The following is a 25,799-nucleotide window of genomic DNA, read 5'->3' on the forward strand; positions in this document are numbered from 1 at the left end:
AATAACATTTAGGGCGAGCAATACGTGCTTGTTCCTCCTATTACGGAGTGGCGGAGACCGGATTCGAACCGGCGTCTCGGTCGGTCTTTAGCTTGTTACGCGGCTGATAAATCAAAATGTTTAATAAAATAATTTGATTTGTTCCCTGGTAGTTGTATTTCGGAACTTGTAGACTTACCGCTGTTCATCCTTGAGAAATTTGGCAAAGAATCCTCCTCGAGTGATTTCTCAGACACCGCATATTTCACAATATCGGTTTTTGCCGGCCATTGTACTATTTTACAACAGTAGGTACGGGTTTCTGTTTCAAATCACCACAAAACTCAGGAGAAGCAAACTCAACTTTAGAAAACTGTTATTATTTTGCAAAATTTGCACACGAATTATGTAAATTTTGTATTTCAAAATGGTTGCCGCTCGTATACGCATAATGTCAAGTTGGCATTTCAACAGTGCTGCCGCCAATGCCACGCCGCTGAACTAATTATGACAAATATCTTTGCTATACGTTTGTTCGTAGTAAGAGAGTTTCTCGCCACTGGTTGTTGGTTGGAAACGGAATGTTTCTTGTCTAGTTTGTCTATCACTCAAAAATCACAAAAAGCGTGATTTGAAGGAATTTTAGTGAACAAAATAAAATATTTTACTCGTGTAACTCGAAAAGCACCGCCAATAGGGCACCAGCTCCGTATTTTTTCAGTTACAAAGTGTTAGATATTTAAAAGGCATGATGGTGGAAGGCTCTGCATTTACCCGAACCGATGTGTTCCAAATGGCAATACGGGTCTGCTTCGTGTCTGCCGTCACTTATTTCTCTATCAAATGGCTAGTCAACCAGATAGACCCGACGTCCAAGAGCCGGAAGAAGGCTGAGGAGCGTGCACGGGAACAGTTACGCAAGTATGTATCGATCGGGGAATACCAGACAGTTTTTTAAATTCCATCGTGCTTTCGTCATTTTTCTAATAATTTCAGAACTAATAACTGCTCACCTAATGCATGTTGCATTGGATATTTTATTTTTGGTTACGGATTAAAAATGTTATTTACATCTGTTTTTATACCATGTTTCTCATCAGATACCAATATGAATTTTCCCTCCAAAATTCTGTTAAACACGTTCATGCCATTTTATGAATTAGGTCAAAGTTTGTATTGTCATACATAACAAACATTACAGAATGCATATAATAATTTTGTTTTCTTATGAATGGATTATGCAATTCATTGTAATACCTATTTAAGTGCCTCATTGAGTTTTCTAACCCATGAAACTGCTGTATTATCAACTAATTCAATTGGTTTAGTTAGCTTAGTAAATCATACTCTTATGAGTATGAGGTAGTATTTTGCTGGAGAGTTTTATTAATTTCCTTGTAATCATCAGTAATATATTATGACCAAAATTGTATTTATCATAACCACTCAACCGTCCGGCCCGCGAGACTGTTTTCCTGTCAACCGTCTGGGTTTTTTTAGCGACGCACACCCCGCGCAGCGCATTCACAATTTTCTACAAAAATTATAATTACACTGCCATCTAAATTTTTTTAGAGCTAACTATTTTGTTAGGCTACGTTGTCCCATCAAGAGAATTAGGAAATAATGCCGAAATATTCCGTTAGATGGCTCTGAAATCAATTCTTTCTTCCACCCCTTTGGATAGTAAGGTTCCCGCGGACGGTTAAGAGCATATTTTTTTCGGATACTATGCTATCGTCGGACGGTCAAGTGGATAAGTATAATTACTGAAAGAGTAACCTTCATAGGCCATATTATAGACCGATGATACTAGAGACCAATGGGAGACCGAGCTTTGCTCGGAAAACATAAAAACTCAAAAATGGTTTAAAGGTATAAGATTTGTAACTTGAATAGAGATTTGAATAGAGGCTTTGCAATGTATTACATGTTACAGGAGTTTTTAAAATGCCCTCTGAGTTTTCAATGAAATATTATACTTACATCTTTAAGCTGATCTAGTGTCTGCATTATGTAATATTTATGAGTACCAATCTATTCATATAATGACTTATTAACACTGTATGTGGCTATTTGTTCAAGCATGTATGTATTGTGTTATTAAAAAAATCTAACCCCTTAACTATTATGTATGAATACTACTGTCACTAATATTATGGTGTATATGCTCATGTTTTTAATTTACCAAGTGCTGCATGGCTGAGTCTGTAGAAATATAATATATCCTGTGCAAATCATATTACCTCCTGGTAAGGGGTCATCCATTAATTACGTCACACGTTTAGGGGGAGGGAGGGGTCAAGAAAATGTGACATGTTGTGACATGGGGGAGGGGGGAGTCACAAACATTGTGACGTCACTTTAACTTCATCAGTAACCGAAATTAATTTATATTTTTTTATTCGCTGTACAGTTAAATAATGAGTTTATGGAAGTAATTTTCGTTCCTAATTGGTTTTGTGTTATAAAATTACTAATATTTCTTTTACCAAAAATATTTTTTCATTAAAAAGAATAATGCCGAGTTACTATTACTGATTTCGTTGCAAACAAAATTGCCTAAAATGTGACGTCACACCAGGTGGGGAGGGATTTGCAAAATGTGACCAAGTGTGACAAGGAGGGGGGGAGGGGTCAAAAAACCTAGAAATTCGTGTGACGTAATTAATGGATGATCCCTAAGGGATGAAATTCCATGTTTTTATTTTAATCAGTTTAATAATTATATATCATATTGGTATACTTTACTATTAATTGTAACCACATATACAACTTTTAATATTTCATATACTTATTAGACATTTTTTTTAAATGTATTAGCTTTTTTTTATCTTATGAAACTGATTCTTCTAGAGAAGCTATAACCATCTATTTATCATGAAAATATCATAATCTTAAATTTGTTCAATCTTTTTTCATTATATATATTTTAAATCTATGTATCTGTATGAATGGCCACTATACAGTCCGTGCATTTAAGGGTGTCTTCCAGAGCGGGGCTCGGCAGCAAGCACGCACTCCAGTTGGACAAGCTCAGCGACCACGAGATGATCATCGCCTCGCAACTGGTGGTTCCTGATGAGATTAATGTGAGTAAGACTATATTATTACCACCGCAAATTATTTAGAAAAAGAGCCAACACAGCAACATAATAATATGTAGCTTAAAGAGCCACAAGTGTTGTTTTCAGTGGTCTAAGAACTCTCAAGTGTAAATCTTTTGTGTGGCTTAAAGAGCCGCAATTGTACCTTCAAAGAGCCGCATGCGGCTCGCGAGCCGCGGTTTGCCGACCCCTGTGCTAGACAAACACTGGTTTATTTCATAAGACTGAGGGTATACTTTTAATAAACTATCTGCCCGTAAGTATACAGTTCTAGGTTGGAATAATGCAGGGCTATAACCGCGAAAATCGAAGTTCGCAAATTGCGGGCATTTTTCTCTGTCACTCTAATTACGCCTTCATTGGAGTAAAAGAGAAAGATCCCTGCAATTTGCGAATTTCGGTTTTCGCGGTAGCCCCTCTGACCTTATTATGAGTTATCAATAATCCGGAAGTTAACTAATATGGCTAACCGAGTTATCATAAAAGATATTGAGAAAAATAAGTCTTGAAGGATTGCCAACATTGCTCAAAATACGCTGACGCACCGCATCCAAATTGAGCTACACCGCGTAAAAAGCGCAAGAAGTTATACATAGCATAGTGTTCTTATGGAAGTGACCACACCACACCATTCGGCGTCTAAAAGCGATGTGATAGATGCTTAAAACATGTATCCACAGACAAAGACACGTAAAAGTACATTTGGAAAATGTATTATTGTAAAATTACCCAAAGAAGTTGGCTCTAAATGTCCACATATAGTCTGTCAAGTCATTTCCGTTTGTAGAAATAGCGGCAAATTACAAAAATGTAGGTTATCGTCTCAGAACAGACAAAGTCGTTTGACAGACTATACATTGTATGGTAACAAGGTTGTTAAAAACGATCGAAACAAACTACATATAATCAATATTACTTTTATCTTTTGCCATCCAACGGGGCAATGCGACCAGCCTTCTGGGCACCCTACAGCGACTACGACTTAGGCCAAATTTTTTATTTACAAGTTTTATTTTAAGTGTTTTTTTTATGTTTTACATACTTGTTTTTGTTGTTTATGTGTCAATAAAGTAAATTTATTTTATCATTGCAGGTGAACTGGAAGGATATCGCGGGCCTGGACGTCCTGATCCAAGAGCTCCGGGAGACTGTGATCCTGCCCATTCAGAAGCGAGATCTGTTCGCTGACAGCCGCCTCACGCAGCCCCCTAAGGGGGTACTGCTCCATGGACCACCAGGTATGCCTATCCGATCTGCTTACCCCTGGACGTAAAAGGTACAAACAGCAACGAAGTTAACTGTCCATCAGTGGACCTTATGCCTTTGTAATAAGGTCCACTGATAGACAGTTAACAGTGGGGGCGATGGTACTTTAAGTCTAGGGGCTTGCGGAAAAATTACCTATAGATTCACGCATGGGTAAATCATGTCATATAGGGCAGGGGTTGGCAAACATTTTAGAAAAAGTGCCAAAAGCATCAAAAACCAGTCAAAGAGCCACGTGTGTCAGTGGTCTAAGAACTTTAATAACAAAACTTCCGCGAGTGCGTTGAAGAACGGGTCATCGATTAAGTCGTATCGTCGTCGTATTTTAAGTCGAAAAACGCTCAAAAAAGCGCAGCGTAGCGTTCAGCGTTTTTTGACTTAAAATACGTGAGTGGTCTAAGAACTCGTGTAAATTTTTTGTGTGGCTTAAGCAGCAATTGTAGCACCTTCAAAGAGCCGCATGCGACTCGCGAGCCGCGGTTTGCCGATGCTTGACATAGATAGGGCAGGGGTCGGCGAACGTTTTAGAAGAAGAGTCAACCGTAGTTGATGTCATTTCGACGCTAAGGTGGAATTTACAATAAAAATCGAACTCTTGAGGGGGAGGCCTACTTGCACAATAAATGAGGAGTTGTCGTTTCAAAAGGGCTTATTTTTGTATGGTGGTAAGAAATAAGCCCTTTTAAAAAGAATCTACTCAAATGTTAAAATCTTGTTTTTTTTTGCAATACTTGTATATAAAAAGAAAACCATTTTTAGGGTTCCGTACCCAAAAGGTAAAAATAGGACCTTACTAAGACTCCGTTGTCCGTCCGTCCGTCCGTCTGTCACCAGGCTGTATCTCATGAACCGTGATAGCTAGGCAGTTGAAATTTTCACAGATGATGTATTTCTGTTGCTGCTATAACAACAAATACTAAAAAGTACGGAACCCTCGGTGGGCGAGTCCGACTCGCACTTGTCCGGTTTTTTTTAAACACTTATTATTTCATCCTAGGATGCGGCAAGACCCTTATAGCCAAAGCCACGGCAAAGGAGGCCAACATGAGTTTCATCAACCTCGACGTGTCGCTGCTAACCGACAAGTGGTACGGCGAGACGCAGAAACTGGCCGCCGCCGTCTTCAGCCTTGCCGTCAAACTGCAACCTTGCATCGTCTTTATAGGTAGGAAATTAGACCTTATGTAATTGTGATAAGGTGTACAAATATTCAGCATTTCACAATGCTATAGCAGCCAAAGAAGCCAATATGAGTTTCATCAACCTTGACGTGTCGCTGCTAACCGACAAGTGGTACGGCGAGACGCAGAAACTGGCCGCCGCTGTCTTCAACCTTGCTCTCAAACTGCAACCTTGCATCGTCTTTATAGGTAGGAAATTATACCGTATGTTATTGTAATAAGGTGGATAGTTATCCAGCATTGTTAGAGCAGCAAAGAAGCCAACATGAGCTTCATCAATCTTGACGTGTCGCTGCTAACCGACAAGTGGTACGGCGAGACGCAGAAACTGGCCGCCACCGTCTTCAGTCTTGCCGTCAAACTGCAGCCTTGCATCGTCTTTATAGGTAGGAAAATAGACCTTATATAATTTTAATAAGGTGTACAATTATCCAGCATTGTTAGAGTAGCGAAGGAAGCCAACATGAACTTCATCACCTCGACGTATCGCTGCTAACCGACAAGTGGTACGGCGAGACGCAGAAACTGGCCGCTGCCGTGTTCAGCCTTGCTGTCAAACTGAAACCTTGCATCGTCTTTATAGGTAGGAAATTAGACCTTATGTAATTGTTATAAGGTGTACAAATATCCAGTATTGTTAGAGCAGCAGAGAAGCCAACATGAGCTTCATCAATCTTGACGTGTCGCTGCTAACCGACAAGTGGTACGCGAGACGCAGAAACTGGCCGCCGCCGTCTTCAGCCTTGCTGTCAAACTGCAACCTTGCATCGTTTTTAGGGTTCCGTACCCAAAGGGTAAACACGGGACCCTATTACTAAGACTCCGCTGTCCGTCTAGCCGTCTGACCGTCCGTCTGTCTCTCTGTCACCAGGCTGTATCTCATATAGGTAAACCGTGATAGCTAGGCAGTTAAAATTTTCACAGATGATGTATTTCTGTTGCCGCTATAACAACAAATTGAACGTGATTTTTTTGGCGTTTTTTGCCATCCATTCCAATAGGGTGTGAATTTCTAGAATGAATATCAACGTAGGAATGAATGTTTGAATGAATTTTAACATTAATATCGAGATTTATTTGGTAAAACAAAAAAGTTTTTGGCAAAAATTTCATTTTTGGTATAAGATTTTATCGCCGACTGTACTTTTCTTAAGACAGACAACTAATACTCATCGAGACAATTCTAAAAACCCCTAAGACAATTAGGTTGCGTTGTTTCATTCATTGCAGAGTTCCTATGGCCACCTCCTGTCTCCATCATCAGATCAGCTCGATGGTACCATAATATTGCATTGTCATCCGATTTATACATGCATGCAAAATTCCAGCTCAATCGGAAACCGGGAAGTGGATCAAATTTAACTTGCAAGATTTGATTAAGACAGACAACGGTCAGGTGAAAGTAAATAAAAGCTTGTAAAAAAAGGATATAAATTGCAAATTAAATTACAACTAAAGCTTACGAATAAAAATTAAAACTATAAATTTAAAAAGACAAAACCGCTCCCCGCCGTTCCCGGTGCAAAGGTGCCCATGATGCATTAATATCTGATTTTAAATGTTGTTCACAGATGAGATAGAGTCGTTCCTCCGTACTCGCACGCAGCACGACCACGAGGCGACGGCCATGATGAAAACCCAGTTCATGTCGCTCTGGGACGGACTTATCACTGACAACAACTGCACTGTCATCATCATGGGTAAGTCTCTTCCATGCGACTTATGAACCACATACAGAAATGAATTTTCCAAATGAGTCCAGAAGATTTAGAGAAATAAGGGAACATACCGTCCACGTGGGTGAATAGGGATGGCTGGGGTGATTAGGGACAAAGTTTAAAATGTGATATACCTGACAATTTCTTTAAAAATCAAATTGTATCATTCGATTGAAAATTATAGATGTTTTTGTGCGATACAATTTGTGTGTGTAGTTATTGAGAAATTCAACCTATCAACAAGAAAAACAACAAATCCCTATTCACCCCAGCCATCCCAATTCACCCCGGATAAAAAAAGCTACCGAATCTCGACATATTGTGAACCTCCTCCTTTTTGAAATCTATTGAAAAAATACGACCATCAGGTCACTACAAACTGATACTGAGATAATTCGGCACTATTTTTTTAAATAGAAGCTGTGTTTGAATTGCCTTTCTCAATCAGACATTTACCTCAGCCTTTCCAGGCCCGTAGACTATTTAATTTAACTTGATCACATGTTTTCAGGGGCGACCAACCGACCACAGGATTTAGACAAGGCCATTCAGCGTCGCATGCCGGCTGCCTTCCACGTGCCAATGCCGAATGAATCCCAGCGGGAGACGATCCTCAAGTTGATCCTTCGAGATGAACCAGTGGCGCCCTCTGTGAGTATATACCACCGACCATAAGACTTAGACAAGGCCATCCAACGTCGCATGCCCGCTGCCTTCCACGTGCCACTGCCGAATCAATCCCAGCGGGAGACAATTCTCAAGTTGATCCTACGAGATGAACCAGTGGCGCCCTCTGTGAGTATATACCACTGACCATAAGACTTAGACAAGGCCATCCAACGTCGCATGCCCGCTGCCTTCCACGTGCCACTGCCGAATCAATCCCAGCGGGAGACAATTCTCAAGTTGATCCTACGAGATGAACCAGTGGCGCCCTCTGTGAGTATATACCACTGACCATAAGACTTAGACAAGGCCATCCAACGTCGCATGCCCGCTGCCTTCCACGTGCCACTGCCGAATCAATCCCAGCGGGAAACAATTCTCAAGTTGATCCTACGAGATGAACCAGTGGCGCCCTCTGTGAGTATATACCACTGACCACAAGACTTAGACATAGACAAGGCCATCCAACGTCGCATGCCGGCCGCCTTCCACGTGCCAATGCCGAATGAATCCCAGCGGGAGACAATTCTCAAGTTGATCCTTCGTGATGAACCAGTGGCGCCCTCTGTGAGTATATACCGTTACAATAAGCGTCTCCGTCGCTTGGGCAAAAATTCTTTCATATTCGTATGTCCGGCTGTACTTTGGTCGTATTTCTCTCAACCGATTATCTTGAATTTTTTGTAAGCAGGTTCGATAATTATATCGCTGACCCAATATTACAGGGTTCTATTTTTCACTTTTATCAAACTGAAATTTGAACATTGTCATAGTGACATAAAGTCGAATTTCAACTATCTGGAAAATGTAAAGTAGAACTTTGTAATATGTTGTATTGTTATCGATTAGAGATGGGCCGAGTATTCGGTAATTATTCGGTATTCGGCATATTCAGCATTTTTCAATGTTAGTATTCGGCCGGTTCTAACTGCCGAATATTTACCGAATAAACATTTTTTAAGGGTGTCCGCTAGTTAGCGCGGATGCACTTCGCGATCAGGTTAGACATTAACGCAACATTTTGCACAGTCAGCAGCAGAAGTTGCTAAGCGGGCGAGGCGTTCAAAATTACCTTGACACGCTCTTATTCTCTTAGTATTAAACTCGCGTCAAGATCATTTTGAACTCCTCGCCCGCTTAGCAACTTCTGCTGCTGACTGTCTGAGATGCTTCCGTTTCTTTTCATAAACAATCCCGGTCGGTCGGGAGAAGGGTCAGAAACACGTTATGAGTGCAGACTGCGGAGGTGAATGAATTTGTTTTCAGCGTTTTAGGCAGTTTTAGCCCTGTTGGCTGAATATTCGTATTCGGAAAAATCCATATTCGGCCCATCTTTATTATCGATTCAGTTTTTGGATGTTTTTCAAAATGACAGACATAGGGATTCTCGACATATAGCTTACACAGTGACTAATTTTAACACATTCATTGCCACTAAGTGCTATGGGGAACGCTAGTAGCGCGTAGCCACGGTTTCGCCGTATGTAGCGCGTAGTCGCTACGAACAGTGTACCCGACAGTCGGGTTCTTGGCCCTTAATGTGTTAATAATGTGTAACCATTTATTTTGTCTTCAGATCGACTTCCGCCGCCTAGCTGCAGCGACGGAAGGTTTCTCCGGCTCCGACCTCCATGAGCTGTGTCGTCAGGCCGCCGTCTATAGAGTCCGGGATCTAGCCAGAGAAGAGATGGCGAAGGATGAAGCTGAGGTATGTTATAACATATAAAACTATAAGGTGATACAACATGTATGTATTATCTTTATATATAAACGCGAGCGGCTTTGACGGTAGAAACAAATTAAATTATGCTCAAACAAAAGAGCGTAAAAAAATAACACTTTTGAATCGACAACATATATCCGCAAAATTCGTATTGTCGCGTATTTTGCATTTAAAAGTGAAAAAATTTCGACAAACAATACTAAAGGCTCAATTTGTTGGTTGACATTTGACAGCTATGCGTTGCGTTTAGAAACTGCAAACATGCTTACAAGTTAGGTTGGTCGTATTTTTTTTAATAAAAAGCAAGACGAATATTACTGTTTATTTGATGACTTTCCGGTATGTATAATGGTTATTATTTGCATTAAGTTTCGTTTCATATGGATATGTATACCGGTATAATTATTACATAAATTTGTTTTTAAGCCAGAACGTGCGATAGTCTGTTACGGCTTTTAAGACGATAGCAACACTGCCTAGACGTCAACGACGGCTGTTATTCGAAAATACTTTATCCGGTACTCCAGACGTGATAAAAACCTGTTAAATAGTGTATTGTGTGTGTTAACAATAAAAAATAGTCACCGAACATAGTGCAAAGTGCAAACGCCATCGTAACGTAACGAGATTTGAACTTCAAAGCGTTCCATGGGTGTATTGTGTTTAGTATAAACATCGGTCTCTCAGTTGTATTTTAATATTTCAGAATGATTCCAAATATTCTTACATGTCAAGGCACTACTAGCTACCTGGAAATGCAAGTGAAAGCAACCTTGAAGCAGCTGTGATAAACTAATAAGTGAGCGAGATGAAAATGACGTTGTTCAAAGAAACTTTGAGTTAAGTGCCAGCTGACTGTAACACACTCTGATTAAGTACATTGCCAGTGTGAAACAGTGCAAAAAGCTACAGTGTATTGTGGACATATTTAATAACTGTGCTTTAGACTATGAATCAAATTTGAGGTGTATCGGTGAATTGGAAAGTCAACTGCATAAAGCTAATAAGTTATCTCCGGAGTCAATGTAAGTTGAATATAAGATTAAATATAATAAGATATATAGATAGTATATATGTCGCAGTCAAAAGTGTGAACTGGTCAAAAGAACTTTTAACCGACAAAAACAGGCAAAACTGCTTTTGACTGAGCATGTTGGTCAAAAGTAGTTATACCTGAAAATCATTGGTTAATAGTAATTGTGTTGTGACTGTTACTATCAGTCAAAAGTACTCGCAGAGATAGGTAGGTTAGGGTTATTTTTTTGCTACGCCCAAAAAACTAAACTGTTCCCAGAGATAGGTAGGTTAGGGTTATTTTTTTTTTGCTACGCCCTAAAAACGAAACTGCTGCCAGAAATAGGTATGATTTTCAGGTAAAACTACTTTTGACCAACATGCTCAGTCAAAGCAGTTTTGCCTGTTTTTGTCGGTTAAAAGTTCTTTGGCCAGTTCACACTTTTGACTGCAACAGGTTGGGCTGGACATATGGCAAGGGAAGGTAAAGATAAGTGGGATAGAGAGGAAGCGGAATGGTATCCTAGAGATGGAAAAAGGAGAGAAGGGAGACCAATAATGAGGTGGTCGGATGACATAAAGAAGCATGCGGGACCTAATTGGATAGGGACGGCAAGGGATAGAGAGCTGTGGAGAGAGCTGGGGGAGGCCTATGCCAAGAAGGCAGACTGAAATAATTATTAAAAAGCAATGACATAAAAATTATTTAATAAAGTTACTAAGGAAAAAATATTGAAACTAATTGATATAAATGAAATGTGAATTTATTTAAATGTAATATGTGCTGAAATTTAATTTTTTGGTCAATAAAGGCTATTCTATTCTATTCTATTCTAATTTGATAGGGGGCTGTCCATAAATTACGTCATCGATTTTTGACGATTTTTGACCCCCCCCCCCCCTATAATCATCCAAAAATCATGCTTAAATGACCCCATTTCCTCCTACTTCATGCTACCGTCATCCGATGTCCAGACCCCCCCCCCCCTAATTTGAAATGACGTAATTTATGAATAGCCCCTAGGTGACAACAAAAAAAAATATTAATTCCTGCTAAAATTTCAGAGTCATAGTGAAGCATAGTACATAGTACCAAAACAAGGTTGATTTTTAGGGTTCTGTAGCCAAAGGGTAAAAACGGGACCCCTATTACGAGGACTCCAATATGTTATTAGATCAAAACAAATTATTTTCAGAAAATATTTAATTTAGGCTTAGGGATGGCGAGGCTCCATAAACCTTCAGTAAGTAGTGCATAAGTATCCTTGGAAAAATTCGACCTATGCCGCCGTGGGTGGCCCGGTGGCAGAATGGCACAGGCACCTGCTGCAATAGCAGAGGACGCTGCTTTGATTCCAGCCTAGGGCACTGGAGGCCTTGGTCACTTTTTAGGGTTGCGTACCCATAGGGTAAAAACGGGACCCTATTAAATATTAAGACTCTGCTGTCCGTCTGTCTGTCACCAGGCTGTATCTCAAGATCTCATGAACCGTGATAACTAGATTAACTAGACAGTTTCAATTTTCACAAATGATGTATTTCTGTTGCCGCTATAACAACAAATACTAAAAACAAATTAAAGAAATATTTAAGCGGGGCCAATGCAATGCTAGGCTGGATATGACTGATGAAATGAGTAAATTTTTATTAATATGTTTTAATATGACATGTTGGTGGCAAACAAGCATACAAGGCTGTTAATGCCGATGGTAAGTGGGAGTTTAGACTAGACCTCTGCTTCTCCAAGGGACTCACATTGCTGACCGAGTAAATTTTTATTAATATGTTTTAACATGGCATGTTGGTGGCAAACAAGAATACAAGGCTGTTAATGCCGATGGTAAGTGGGAGTTTAGATTAGACCTCTGCTTCTCCAAGGGACTCACATTGTTGACCGAGTAAATTTTTATTAATATGTTTTAATATGACATGTTGGTGGCAAACAAGAATACAAGGCTGTTAATGCCGATGGTAAGTGGGAGTTTAGATTAGACCTCTGCTTCTCCAAGGGACTCACATTGTTGACCGAGTAAATTTTTATTAATATGTTTTAATATGACATGTTGGTGGCAAACAAGAATACAAGGCTGTTAATGCCGATGGTAAGTGGGGGTTTAGACTAGACCTCTGCTTCTCCAAGGGACTCACATTGCTGACCGGTTACAAATCTATTACACTCATACTAGGGTTCCGTACCTGAAGGGTAACTAAAAAACGGGAACCTATTAGCGATTCCGACTCGCACTTGGCCGGTTTTTCTTAGTAGGTATATGACATTTATTTCAGTTTTACTTCATTGTCCGTCTGTCTGTCTGTCTGTCTGTCTGTCTGTCTGTCTGTCTGTCTGTCAACAGGCTGTATCTCATGAACCGTGATAGGCCTAGGCAGTTGAAATTTTCACAGATGATGTATTTCTGTTACCGCTATAACAACAAATACTAAAAAGTATGGAACCCTTCGTGCGCGAGCACTTGCCCGGTTTGACATTTCAGGCTCCGTCACACAGGCGCGTTTCGCGTGCGGCGCGTGAGCGGGGCGCGCCGCTTTTTCATATAAAACGTTCAGGCCCGGCTCTGAAATCGCGCCGGTGTGACGGAACCTTTATTTCAGTTTACTCCACTGTCCCTCTGTCACCAGCCTGTATCTCATGAACCGTGATAGCTAGACAGTTGAAATTTTCACACATGATGTATTTCTGTTGCCGCTATAACAACAAATATTAAAAAGTGTTCCGTTCTTGATGGGTGAGTCCGACTCGCACTTAATCAGTTTTTTTTTGTAAACGAAATTTAATATTAACGGATAGGCATTAATATTAAAGAATGAAATAGTAGTGATAATTTCCATACTTTCACTTTAGTGCCATGAAGGGTAGGTACAAAAGGGTTCCCTCTTTTGAAATTGGAAAGTGGGCTAGGTTATAAATGCGGCCTTCACAGAACCGATCTGCGACCAGAAAAGTGGGTCAGGTTAGAACTGTGATCCTTATAGAACCAAACTGCAACCAGAAGTAAGTTAGGTTAGAACTGCGACCCTTACAGAACCGAACTGCTACCAGAAAAGCGGATTAGGTTTTTTTAATTACATATTTGTTTTTAGATATATCGGAATAGTAAATTTTTCGAGTTATGATTGTATGTTACGGATTTAAAGTTTTCTGAGATGAGATAGGTTTGTAACCGCCTTGATGAAGGTATGAAGTCTAAAAGTAAATAATTACTTAATTCAAAATGAGTATTACCTATTACTATTATTTATTTTACCCGAGCGAAGCCGGGTTTTCATCTAGTTTTGTATAAACGTATAATGACTATAGTTCGTTTTTTTAGCATTAGAAAGAAGGTAAGCGATGTTGACATGTCTTTTAATTGAAAAATGCTTTTGAAAAATCGGTAACTATTACTTATGAAAGCAGAAGAATATAAATGATCGTATTAGATTCATAATTGTTACATATTTGCCGCGACTTATTTTTAAAACGTGTTTTTCAATAAAAAGACACATCAAGATTGTTTACCTTATTTCTAATGCTAAAAAAAACGAACTATAGACATTAAATAATTTTACAAAACATTTCGACAAATAAATCATCTAATTTTGAAAAGTGTACTACAGTACAAATACTAAACTAAATTAATAACTAGCTTAAATCTAAAATAGGCCCTTGAGGCATTGTACAGTGAGCTGCAAAATTATGAATGAATTCATTGATAAAGTCGCCATGCACTTTTAGGCTGATGGTACAAAAATACAAATACAAAATTATTATAATAATAATAAATAATAATTCAGCCTATATACGTCCCACTGCTGGGCACAGGCCTCCTCTCATGCGCAAGAGGGCTCGGGCTATAGTCCCCACGCTAGCCCAATGCGGATTGGGGACTTCACATACACCTTTGAATTTCTTCGCAGATGTATGCAGGTTTCCTCACGATGTTTTCCTTCACCGAAAAGCTAGTGGTAAATATCAAATTATATTTCGTACATAAATTCCGAAAAACTCATTGGTACGAGCCAGGATTTGAACCCGCGACCTCCGGATTGAAAGTCGGGCGTCATATCCACTCGGCCACCACCGCTTTTTATTACAAAATTATTATTTTCTAAAAATACACATAAAATATGATGCAAGGGATGGAGCTACCCTGTAAGCAAAAATATGCCCGTGTTGGGTAACACCGCTCTTCCCTATGTAACATAATGTACTTAGGTATACAATTAAATTAAACTAAACTAATTAATTACGGTACCAAGGATGCTGGCGGCATTTCCTCGTTGTATCGAAACTATAAAGTAGTTAAATACTTCTGGCAGTATTTGTTACCTTGTTTTGCACTTTACATGCTATGAAATGAAAAATCCTCCGACTCTTGAAAGACAAGGACCGTTCGCGTTCAAGTCTCTGTTGCAAGTCTGCAACTTTGAATTATTGAGTACATATCAAGCTTTTCATTTTAATTAAAGCCCCGTGTTTGTATAAAAAAATATTTGCGTGAAGCCCACAGGTGCACTAATACGATGTCCAGAGACTATGCTGTAATAGGAAATCTTTGTCGAGGAAAAACTATAAACATATAGATGGTCAAGCAAATCTTGTCAGTAGTAAATTGCGAAAGCGAAATTCAAATTTTCTATGAGACGATATCCCTTCGCGCCTATATTTTTCAAATTTGCCGCCTTTTTCTACTGACAAGATCTGCTTGACCAAGTATAGTTAAATTTTTAGGGTTCCTTAGCCAAATGGCATTAAACGGAACCCTTATGGATTCGTCATGTCTGTCTGTCTGTCCGTCCGTATGTCACAGCCACTTTTTTCCGAATCTATAAGAACTATACTGTTGAAACTTGGTAAATAGTTGTATTCTGTGACTAAACTTCCACCGAAAATTGGTTTGAACGAGATCTAGTAAGTAGTTTTTTTAATACGTCATAAATCGTAAACCGCAATTTTATTATGTTACTTGCTGCTACGGAACCCTTCATGGGCGAGTCCGACTCGCACTTGGCCGCTTTTTGTATATTTTTAACTAGAATTAAACTTTTTATATACTAGATAGTCAAATTTACTAGATAGAATGGGTAGTACAAGTCATTTTAGTATCTGGATTAAAAACACAGAACTTAGGGACCAAAAATTTGAATTATTTGGGATGCCTTTGGGTTAATGTGCTATCTTACACGTGACATTATATTATACAAAACTTGTCATCCACAGAAATCCGGCAAAGGCGAGGAAGACTCGGACTCTGAATACCACGACGCAATTCGGCCGATCACCATGGAGGACCTGCGCCTCTCCCTCGCCAAGCTCAAGGAGGCCAAGATCCAGTGCGGCGCGCTGCCGCCTACTATGCGGATAGAGCTGGACTAGGTAACATTTAGATTATTTTCACATTTACCTCATTTTCAATAGCCTCATCACAATAAATGACCTTCGATTGTACCTTACTAAGGTTAAGGTTAACAGGTTCCTTAAGGTGACAGTCCATTTCCAACGACAGCAGCACTACCACCTGCTGTGGTAGTGCTGCTGTCGTTGGAAATGGACTGTCACCTTAAGGAAGCCAGATCCAGTGCGGGGTGCTGCCTAGAGATAGAGTTGGACTAGGTAAGAACTCGTATTTTCATTAATATTTTGTAAAGGGACCGCTTAGTAACTATGTAGGACCTTGGCTCATTCCGTACCAAGTATATGAAGCCCAGGTCCATTATGGGGCGCTGCCCCCCAGTATGCGGATAGATGTGGACTAGGTGAGTACTCGAATGTTATCATACAATCCACCCTGTAACTATGGCGAATTTCCGTCTGCCCCGCACTGAACTCTAGGAAGCCAAGATCCAGTGTGGGGCGCTGCCCCCTAGCATACAGATAGATTTGGACTAGATTATTTTACATACATAGTATGCTCTATTACTAAATAGGACCTTCGACTGTCTTTAAACAAGCTAAAAGAAACCAAGTTCAGTGTAAGCCGCTGCACCCTTGCATCGGCGTAAGTAAGGTATCTTTAAAAAATAAATTGAAAACACGTTTTTACTCGCTCAATACAATCGCGCCCTGAGCTTTTTAATTTTTTTCCACATTCAATATAATAATAACTATCACACATCGCTTCATTGAAAGGGAAAAATAAGCAGAAAAGTACTCAAGAAAAAAGATCCTTGCTTCTAAATGCCAACTTTCATTTTTTTTTCAGAACTCGACTCGCACTGTATTTTGCTGGCTGCTGTCAACTGTGAATATTAGATTAGACATAGAGGCTTCTAACTGTGAAGTTAACTTGAACGGAGTGAGTTTTGTTAACAGGTATTTATGTAGTTATACTAACACAATCCTGAAGCCATATTTTTAATAACAGCGTCATGTGTTAATGATGGGAGAGTTTTTATCACTTACCACCATGGATAAAATGATCTAGTGCCGATAAGATTTGTCAAGGTCATAAATGTTTACATTTTCTTAATCCAGTGAAATATGAGAAGACCGTGACTGTAAGCACTTGAGTGATATCGTTTTTTATCCACAGCGATAAGTTATTAGCCACGCAGTGTGAGAAATCATGAGTTAAATATGGCAATGATGGGGACAACTTGAAAGGAATGTTAATATAAGTCCGAATAATATCGAAAAATAACTATTGTCATGATTTTTATCATTTGAACTTGACTGTAAAGCACATAAAGTAAGTTATATTATATAATATTATGTGCTTCAATGACGATTATGTGGTTATAAAAAGTTGCTAACGTAGTAGGATTTGTAGACATTTTGTAGTGACGTCATAAACATGTGTTTTTATACCCCCAATACACTAAGGGCAAGCTCAAGATTGCCCAAAACACAGCTTTATTCGCAGGACGTTCATATTTGTGAGTAGTGTTGTCGTTATATTTCCGATATGTTGTGAACTAATAAAATTAAAAGTCAATAGCAGATAAAATAGTTCATATTACAAAATAGAAGTGTCATTTTGACATAATTTGTGTATTGAAAGCTGTATGTATCAGTGATAATACTGACAATTATGAATATTATTAGTTCAGAAAAAAAAACTTGGTAGCATAGATATAATAGTGGCTTGGCGTCTATTTACAAGACTTTAGGCATCATGTATTCATTTTATAATGAATATTACAGTATCTCTATGATTGTCTTTAGCAATAGTGTGAGCTATTTGGCGATTTTTGTGCAATAATATTTAGCAATATCAAAGTTGTAGCTTTTTGTAATGATAATTGTTAGGTCTTTGGACGCCAAGCCATTATTCATTGGAATTTTGGTGATTTTAAAAAGTTACCAGTGATTAACCATAGATATTATGTAGATAAATAAATAACACCCTTTTGAATAAACTTTCATAAGGTAATTTTAACGACGATGAATCTTGTGAAAGTTTTTGTAACTGGGTTACCGTCGCGCCATTTGATGCTATTCTAGTTCAGTGTAGTTCAGACCACATTAGGTAGTTAGTTCATTTCAGAGCATTACTTAAAATTGCTCCTTTCTTGAATTGTGAAATATCCAGTGAATTTTATGTTATTTCTTCTCAAAATCACAGGCTGTTTCGATCCTAATAGCAAAAAATAATGTCCCAATATTTATTTCATATAGTGTTACCATAATTCCATACAGTTTGTATGGCGGTAACACAAAGGAAAGTTTTAATATGAACAATTTGGGATCCTTTTTGTTCCTTATGGGATGGAAAAAGCTATAAATAAGATAGGTGACTTTTTTGAAAAATGCTCTATATTCTAAAATGTGCTAGCACTACAGCATAATATTTTGGACCTTATCATCTTATATTTAAAGTAGAAATTCAATTGAAAGCCAAGTCAGCTTTTACACTTTTGTATATACGCTTCCAGCAATAATTTTAGATTTTAGATTAGTTTAGCTTTGAATCAAAGGTTTGTGCTGAAATGAACCTTACTATGTGTTACTTAGGTGCATTTTGGCTTGATATGTGTTAACTTATTGCTAGCTTAGAGTTTTTAAATCAGACAATACTTTAGGAATGGGCATTTTGAATGTATTTCTTTTCGTTAGAGTTACTTGTACTAAAATATGTCTATGTATTATGTTTTTTGTATAAAAGTTTGAAATATATATACAGATATTATGTATAATAAGTACATTTAAATTAAATCTATATTGTAACACACATGATTTACTATTTTAACATTTTAAGTTCCCGTAGCCAAATTGGAAATACGGAACTTTAATAGATTCCAAGATAACAAAGGGTTTTTGTATAACTCAACAAGAAAAATATATTTACTGGTTAATAAAGTGCATTATATTTTAAAATATAAAGGGATAATATTACCCACCTATTTATTAAACAGTTTAAAATAATAAATATCAACTAAAGTGACCTGACAAATTGAAAATATAAATTGTTAAAATTATAACAAGTTAAATTTAAAGAAGTTTTACCTAAATTAAAGTGTTACTCTGAGTTATATTGTATATAAGCTTTGTTGTGGGTAAATTTAAATTGAAACTGTAAAAATACGCTTGAAACTTTCAGTTACGCTGCAGGCAGTGTTTATCGAATTATTTTTGTAAGTGAGAGCTTGTTAGTTAAAATAACGTCAATTTTTTATGAAATTATGCTGTATAAATAACACTTGCACTGAGTATACTATCAAAATCGTTGCAGTATTTTCTTGGTCTAACTCTACTTTTGTTACCTAATCCAGCGTTTGAATTTGTCACTTGTAATGTTGTCAGGGTTCTTGTTTTAACGTTTGCCAATGTTGCCATGAATTTAAATTGAAAATGTAAAGGCATGTGGATTTACTAACTTGTATATGACGGTTTTTCAACATTTCGAGTAAAGCAATGTCTTGCCGCATCGAAATTGGTCCTTCCGTTTGAGAGCTACATGCCACAGGCAGACAGACATTGGCGTCAAACATACTTATCACACCGTCTTTTTGCGTCGGGGGTTAAAACGGTCATATTCAAGCCATCTTTTGTATATAAGCTTTCTTGTATATTGTGTGCATTTTATTTATACTTTTGTAGTGAAATAAAATATTACGATTTTTTTTAATACCGAGGTTAGGTGTATTCGGATAGTTCCAAGAATGAACTTTAACATGATGGAATTATGAGTAATTTTCGGAATTATCCGACGTAATCAAGTATGTATTCGAAATTACCCGAATACACCTAATACTGTGTACCTAAAAAGGATTATTAAAGTCGCAATATTATAGGGGTGAAGGCTGTGCTTTGAAATTGTTAAGTTATTTAAATGGTTTGAAAGCATAATTTTAATTGACGAGTTGCACAATTTTGTATAATGCAAATTGTTCATTTATATATGAAATGTTTTTATTAGTTGCCCTATTAGACTAAGAATGCCGTACAGTCAGCAACAAAAGTTGCTCAGCGGGCGAGGTGTTCAAAAATACCTTGACACGCTCTTATTCTCTTAACAATAAAGTCGGGTCAAGATCATTTTGAACACCTCGCCCGCTTAGCAACTTCTGCTGCTGACTGTACCAATGTGGGAGTCCACTATTGTCATGTAGGTATGTAAAATCAAAGGGTTTTTGCATGGTATAATAATATACTCCGCATGGTACTCTCTTCCCGTCTTTTCGTGGTCACGTGACTGACACAAGCCTATGTCATCATGCGACAGCGCTATATGATAATATGCGATAGCGCTATATAAAGTGGCAATTTTATCTTGAGGTAGGCTTGTGTTACTCTGGGAAGAGAAGACCATGTTTTATTAGACTATGGGTTTTTGTCAGCCAAATTCAGATATTGTTTTTTTTTTCAAATAATCATGCAATTCTTAAACATAAAAGAATAACGTCACTTACTCAAAATCTCACTGAAAAATCAACTATATGTTGCTCAATAAAAGCATTCCTTTGCTTTTTATTCGTATTTCAATCGTGAGCTACTTGTGATTGGCTATTTTTAATTATTTGTTTTAAGTATAATTTGAACACCCTGAATCTACAAAAATACCTATTGTATGTTAAAACTAAATTATTGTGTCAAACACATACATCATGTTGACCAATATGATGGTTCGAAATGAGCTTTCTGTAATTGGTTATCTACAAAGTTACATGTTACGAATTATTGGCTATGTACACGATTGCAGCGCTCGGCTGGCACCTATGGGGTGTATTAAATATTTAGCAGTTATTAATGTCAAATAATATTAATATTTGGGCCTACGAATGTTCACCTTTTTATCGCGCTGTGCGTTTGCCACAAAAAGCCAATAGGAGTAAGGTGTAGGAATCATAAAATAGTGTAAAATATGTGACCACTTCTCAAATGTAGTGAAATAACAATCTTTGTTATCGTTGATTTGTGCGCAAATATTTATTGTGTAAATAAAAGCAATTATGATTGGAAAATATGTTTTCATTATTAAATACTTGAAATCTTAAATGAGATCTGCGTCGGTGAGACAACGCGAAGGGCTTTATGAAACGAAATAATTCGAACAACTATTCGATTTAAGAGCGCTCTTACAAGAAAAGTCGAAATAATGCAAAATTGATGATACTAGTCGACGAAATTCAGGACTTTGCGCTCATTATTAGAAACAATGAGTACTTGTTCCAGTAAAAGCGTCTTCTTATCTTTATAAATATCGTTGTAAATATTAGAAAAAGGACTTATTAAATTAGTAATGATTTTTTTTCTGATGGTCGTTTCCGAAAAACCCCGTGAAGCACTGAATGGCGAGCTCTTATTTGGAAATGTTGAGAATTTTACTCTGCTAAACCTGGCTATTTTGTATTACTAATACCCTGTACTTTAGGCATATCAAACTATATTTTTCCTACATACCTTTGAGAAAGAGAAAATCAAAGTAAAACGAACTCGATTTTCTCTCCGAAACAAGTGTCAATTCCTACGAAAATCTACTTAATATCGAAGTCATTTTCATACTCAAGCAATCTGCAACGTTTGCTTATACTGTTGGTATACATTAGTGTTTATGAAATTCTACTATAATTTTTTGGCAATTTTTTGAAAACTACTCTATATTACCGATGACGCGCGCTGCGCCAGCTCAGTGCCGCGGCAGAGCTTGTAGAGGCAGGACGTGTGTCGGTCGGCTCCGCACATTTTCAACGGCGACGACGAGGTTTTTTATCATTGTGTGCGGCGGGCGCCGTGTAAAACGCTATACTGTGTGCGTGTAAACCGCAACGAGAGACTTTGATCCTAGCACCGTTTTTATAGTATTATAATTTATAATGGTACAGTTTAATAAACTACCGGACAGGATTCAAAATATTTGAAACGACCTGACATTCTATATGTATTTATTTGACTCAAGATAGTACTCAGGGTCTGATGATGGAGCCGGAAGGTGGTCACCGGTACCAATCAACCATGCAACTAAACCACTTCGTGTTTAGGCTCGTTTTATTCATCTCAACAAGATCTTTGACACAAGATAGTACTCAGGGTCTGATGATGGAGCCGGAAGGTGGTCACCGGTACCAATCAACCATGCAACTAAACCACTTCGTGTTTGGGCTCGTTTGATTCGTCTCAACAAGATCTTTGGCACAAGATAATACTCAGGGTCTGATGATGGAGCCGGAAGGTGGTCACCGGTACCAATCAACCATGCAACTAAACCACTTCGTGTTTAGGCTCGTTTGATTCGTCTCAACAAGATCTTTGACACAAGATAGTACTCAGGGTCTGATGATGGAGCCGGCAGGTGGTCACCGGTACCAATCAACCATGCCACTAAACCACTTCGTGTTTAGGCTCGTTTTATTCGTTTCTATAAGATCTTTGACACAAGATAGTACTCAGGGTCTGATGTTGGAGCCGGAAGGTGGTCACCGGTACCAATCAACCATGCAACTAAACCACTTCGTGTTTAGGCTCGTTTGATTCGTCTCAACAAGACCTTGGACACAAGATAGTACTCAGGATCTGATGATGGAGCTGGAAGGTGGCCACGGGTACCAGTCTACCGTGTAACTGAACCACTTCGTGTTTGGGCTCGTTTGATTTGTCGCAACAAGATCTTTGACACAAGGTAGTACTGAGGGTCTGATGATGGATCCGGAAGGTGGTGACCGGTACCAATCAACCATGCAACTAAACTACTTCGTGTTTGGCTTCGTTCGATTCGTCGCAACAAGATCTTTGACACAAGTTAGTACTCAGGGTCTGATGATGGAGCTGGACTGTGGCCACGGGTACCAGTCTACCATGTAACTGAACCACTTCGTGTTTGGGCTCGTTTGATTTGTCGCAACAAGATCTTTGACACAAGGTAGTACTGAGGGTCTGATGATGGATCCGGAAGGTGGTCACCGGTACCAATCAACCATGCAACTAAACCACTTCGTGTTTGGCTTCGTTCGTTTCTTCGCAACAAGATCTTTGACACAAGTTAGTACTCAGGGTCTGATGATGGAGCTGGACTGTGGCCACGGGTACCAGTCTACCATGTAACTGAACCACTTCGTGTTTGGGCTCGTTTGATTCGTCGCAATAAGATGTTTGACACAAGATACTACTCAGGGTCTGATGATGGAGCTGATGATGACAGACAGGTACCCGTCGCCACCTTCCGGCTCCAACATCAGACCCTGAGTACTATCTTGTGTCAAAGATCTTGTTGAAACGAATAAAACGAGCCTAAACACGAAATGGTTTAGTTGCATGGTTGATTGGTACCGGTGACCACCTTCCAGCTCCATCATCAGACTCTGAGTATCACCTAGTGTCAAAGATCTTGTTGAGACGAATCAAACGATCCTAAACACGATGTGGTTTAGTTGCAGGGTTGATTGGTAATGGTACCTTCCAGCTCCATCATCAGACCCTGAGTACTGTCTTGTGTCAAAGATCTTGTTGAGACGAATCAAACGAGCCCAAACACGAAGTTGTTTAGTTACATGATAGACTGGTACCCGTGGCCACCTTCAAGCTCCATCATCAGACCCTGTGTATCTTCAGTGTCAAAGATCTTGTTGAGACGAATCAAATGAGCCTAATCATGTTACTACATGGTTGATTGGTATCCGTGACCACCTTAATCATCATCAGATCCTCAGTACCAGTTCGTTTTTAAACCCTCGTTGATACAAACTTTACAACCTATAGGTACCAAATGCAATGACGAAACATGTAAATAAGCGAGTAGGTACCTATAATTTCTTTCGAGTAATATACCTTCATAAGTACAAGTATGGGGCTATTCATAAATTACGTCGTTTCAAATGGGAGGAGTGGGGGGGTCTGGACATCGGATGATGGTAACATGACGTAGGAGGAAACAGATTCATCCGAAGCTTGATTTTTGGATGATTTGAGGGGTGGGGGGGTCAAAAATCGTCAAAAATAGATGACGTAATTTATGAACAGCCCCTATGTACATTTGCACTGCATTTAGTATTTTCGTACTTACCAAATAACAGTTTTAGAACTTTAAAAGTTAAGTACAGTTAGTGTTGTTATGGTTGATTTCAATATGCTTCGCGAAGGATCAAGAATGTTTAATCCATCATTGTAGTGCGAGTGTGGTAGAAGGGATCGGCGTACTGAGCTCGCACGGCCTGCCGCAGCGCGTAAAATACCTAAACTCGCTCAACGCCGAAATGTAATAGCGCTCTTAATAAACGTGACTTGAGTGAACTGTTTTAATATTGATATGGCTGATTTTCACGTTAGTTTTCGTCGACGTCGTCGTCAAGATCAAAAAGTTTTTAATGAAACTTATTCTTACAAATAATAAGTTTAATGTACAAAATTAAAAATTTAAGTTTAGTAGATAAATTTTAAATAAATATAATCATTACAGGCCCTACGCCGACTATAGCGGATGCACAGCCTCGTCTCTTAAGGCAAGATAGCTATATCAGAGCATCCCCTAAACTCTTCTTGCGGGCCACACCCCAGTTTCCCAGTTCCATCGGGGCACCACCCCCAACTATTCCCGGCCACATATCTCCATTGCAACACGCAATGGTCACACGTCAAAGCAGGCAGCTTATAGTTCACAGTGTAAGTGGTGCTACCTTTCATAGGGTAATATTTAGTTCCACCGCTCTCGAGCTCTAGAAGCCTGTCAAAGCATTCTTGGGTGTTGTTCGTGTGGTCAGTACACAGTCTGAACTCCCAAAAGCCTTTGTGGTAAGCGGTTAGTCTAGTTGTGATTTGGATGATAGAACCAGGGAAGTACGAGTATTTGGCGACGATGACCCCGCGATAGTCTCTGCCGTTGTACTCGTAACGCCGAGGGGTTGGCTTGTTGTATGGGTCGCCGCAGAGTCCGCATCTGAAATAAATTGGAATTTTTACGTCGTGGCAGAGTTTTGGTGTTCCCAGGATGTCTCCCTAAACGGCACAAAGCCGGTTTAGAGATAGTGGGTAGGCTCCTCCCATCTTTCTCAGTAGAAAGTGCAGGAAGGTGAGATTTCCAAATACCTCCCCAAAATGGGCCCACCTCAAATCCAGAGGGCATAATGTGCGCGTTAGGCGTTTAGTCGCCTAAATAGTGTTTAGTTTTAAGTTTATAAAATGTTTGTTATGTATGTATGTTAGTCTATAAGGTATTTGTAGTACCTATGGACCTTGTTGTCTGATTTAAATTTCTAAATAAAATAAATAAATAATTCCCAAACCGTCAAAAAAAGGTACTCACTTGCCCCCATTGCGATTCCACTGCGTCCCTACCCCTCCACAATTCAGGCCGTTGTCATCATAGTTGGTGGGAGTTTTGAAGCCAAATCGCCAAGCGGTTGCGCGACCTGGCGGGTTCAACACCATGCCGTGACCGAGCACCAAGGACGCGGAATATAGCAGGATGGCCAAGCTAATCTGTAAGTACCGGTGTTTAAATATATATGGCGCGAGTTGAACGGGATCGGACTGTCAACTGTCAAGTCAAATAAGTTACTTGACTACTTTTAACGAAAATGTCGAAATGACTCGTCAGTATGAAGAATGACAAACGTAGGTATAACGTCATATGTCGGAGGTCTGCAATAGTGTAAAGCTTAAAAATAAGTAGAGTTAGACCAAGAAAAGTCTGCAACGATTTTGATAGAGTCGGACCAAGAAAAGTTTGCATCGGATTTGATAGCCCACGCAGTGCAAGTGTCATTTAAATACGTC

The 25,799-nt window shown here is 38.9% G+C and overlaps 2 protein-coding genes across 3 annotated transcripts; one reads left to right on the plus strand and one right to left on the minus strand.

The window, feature by feature from the left end:
- Nucleotides 1-555: 555 nt before the first annotated feature.
- LOC134797751 (outer mitochondrial transmembrane helix translocase-like) lies at nt 556-21,055 on the plus strand. Of its 2 annotated transcripts, none has more exons than XM_063770112.1 (9): nt 556-900; nt 2,963-3,071; nt 4,180-4,324; nt 5,350-5,517; nt 7,105-7,233; nt 7,763-7,902; nt 9,494-9,625; nt 15,873-16,028; nt 16,855-21,055. In XM_063770112.1, exons 1-8 carry the CDS (start codon nt 728-730, stop codon nt 16,026-16,028), a joined length of 1,152 nt encoding a protein of 383 aa, XP_063626182.1. In that variant the 5' UTR covers nt 556-727; the 3' UTR covers nt 16,855-21,055. The 2 variants fall into 2 exon arrangements, with proteins under 2 accessions (XP_063626182.1, XP_063626183.1); XM_063770113.1 differs by having other exon boundaries at nt 2,975-3,071.
- Nucleotides 21,056-24,521: 3,466 nt separating this feature from the next.
- On the minus strand, nt 24,522-25,488 carry LOC134797342 (uncharacterized). The gene is made up of 2 exons (XM_063769564.1): nt 25,327-25,488; nt 24,522-24,960 (listed from the first exon to the last, which is right to left on the minus strand). The coding sequence occupies exons 1-2, from the start codon at nt 25,449-25,451 to the stop codon at nt 24,522-24,524; spliced, it is 564 nt and encodes a 187-aa protein (XP_063625634.1). The 5' UTR covers nt 25,452-25,488.
- Between the last annotated feature and the right edge of the window lie 311 nt (nt 25,489-25,799).

Source organism: Cydia splendana, chromosome 15, assembly GCF_910591565.1.
Source record: "Cydia splendana chromosome 15, ilCydSple1.2, whole genome shotgun sequence".
Lineage (NCBI taxonomy): Eukaryota > Metazoa > Arthropoda > Insecta > Lepidoptera > Tortricidae > Cydia > Cydia splendana.

Excerpts from the sequence above, each read along its gene's own strand:
- LOC134797751 (XM_063770112.1), top strand. The coding sequence starts at position 728 with ATGATGGTGGAAGGCTCTGCATTTACCCGAACCGATGTGTTCCAAATG. Across the intron at positions 4,325-5,349 it reads ACTGCTCCATGGACCACCAG|GATGCGGCAAGACCCTTATA; the intron begins GTATGCCTATCC and ends ATTTCATCCTAG. Across the intron at positions 7,903-9,493 it reads ATGAACCAGTGGCGCCCTCT|ATCGACTTCCGCCGCCTAGC; the intron begins GTGAGTATATAC and ends TTTTGTCTTCAG.
- LOC134797342 (XM_063769564.1), bottom strand. The coding sequence starts at position 25,451 with ATGGTGTTGAACCCGCCAGGTCGCGCAACCGCTTGGCGATTTGGCTTC. Across the intron at positions 24,961-25,326 it reads TGGAATCGCAATGGGGGCAA|ATGCGGACTCTGCGGCGACC; the intron begins GTGAGTACCTTT and ends AATTTATTTCAG.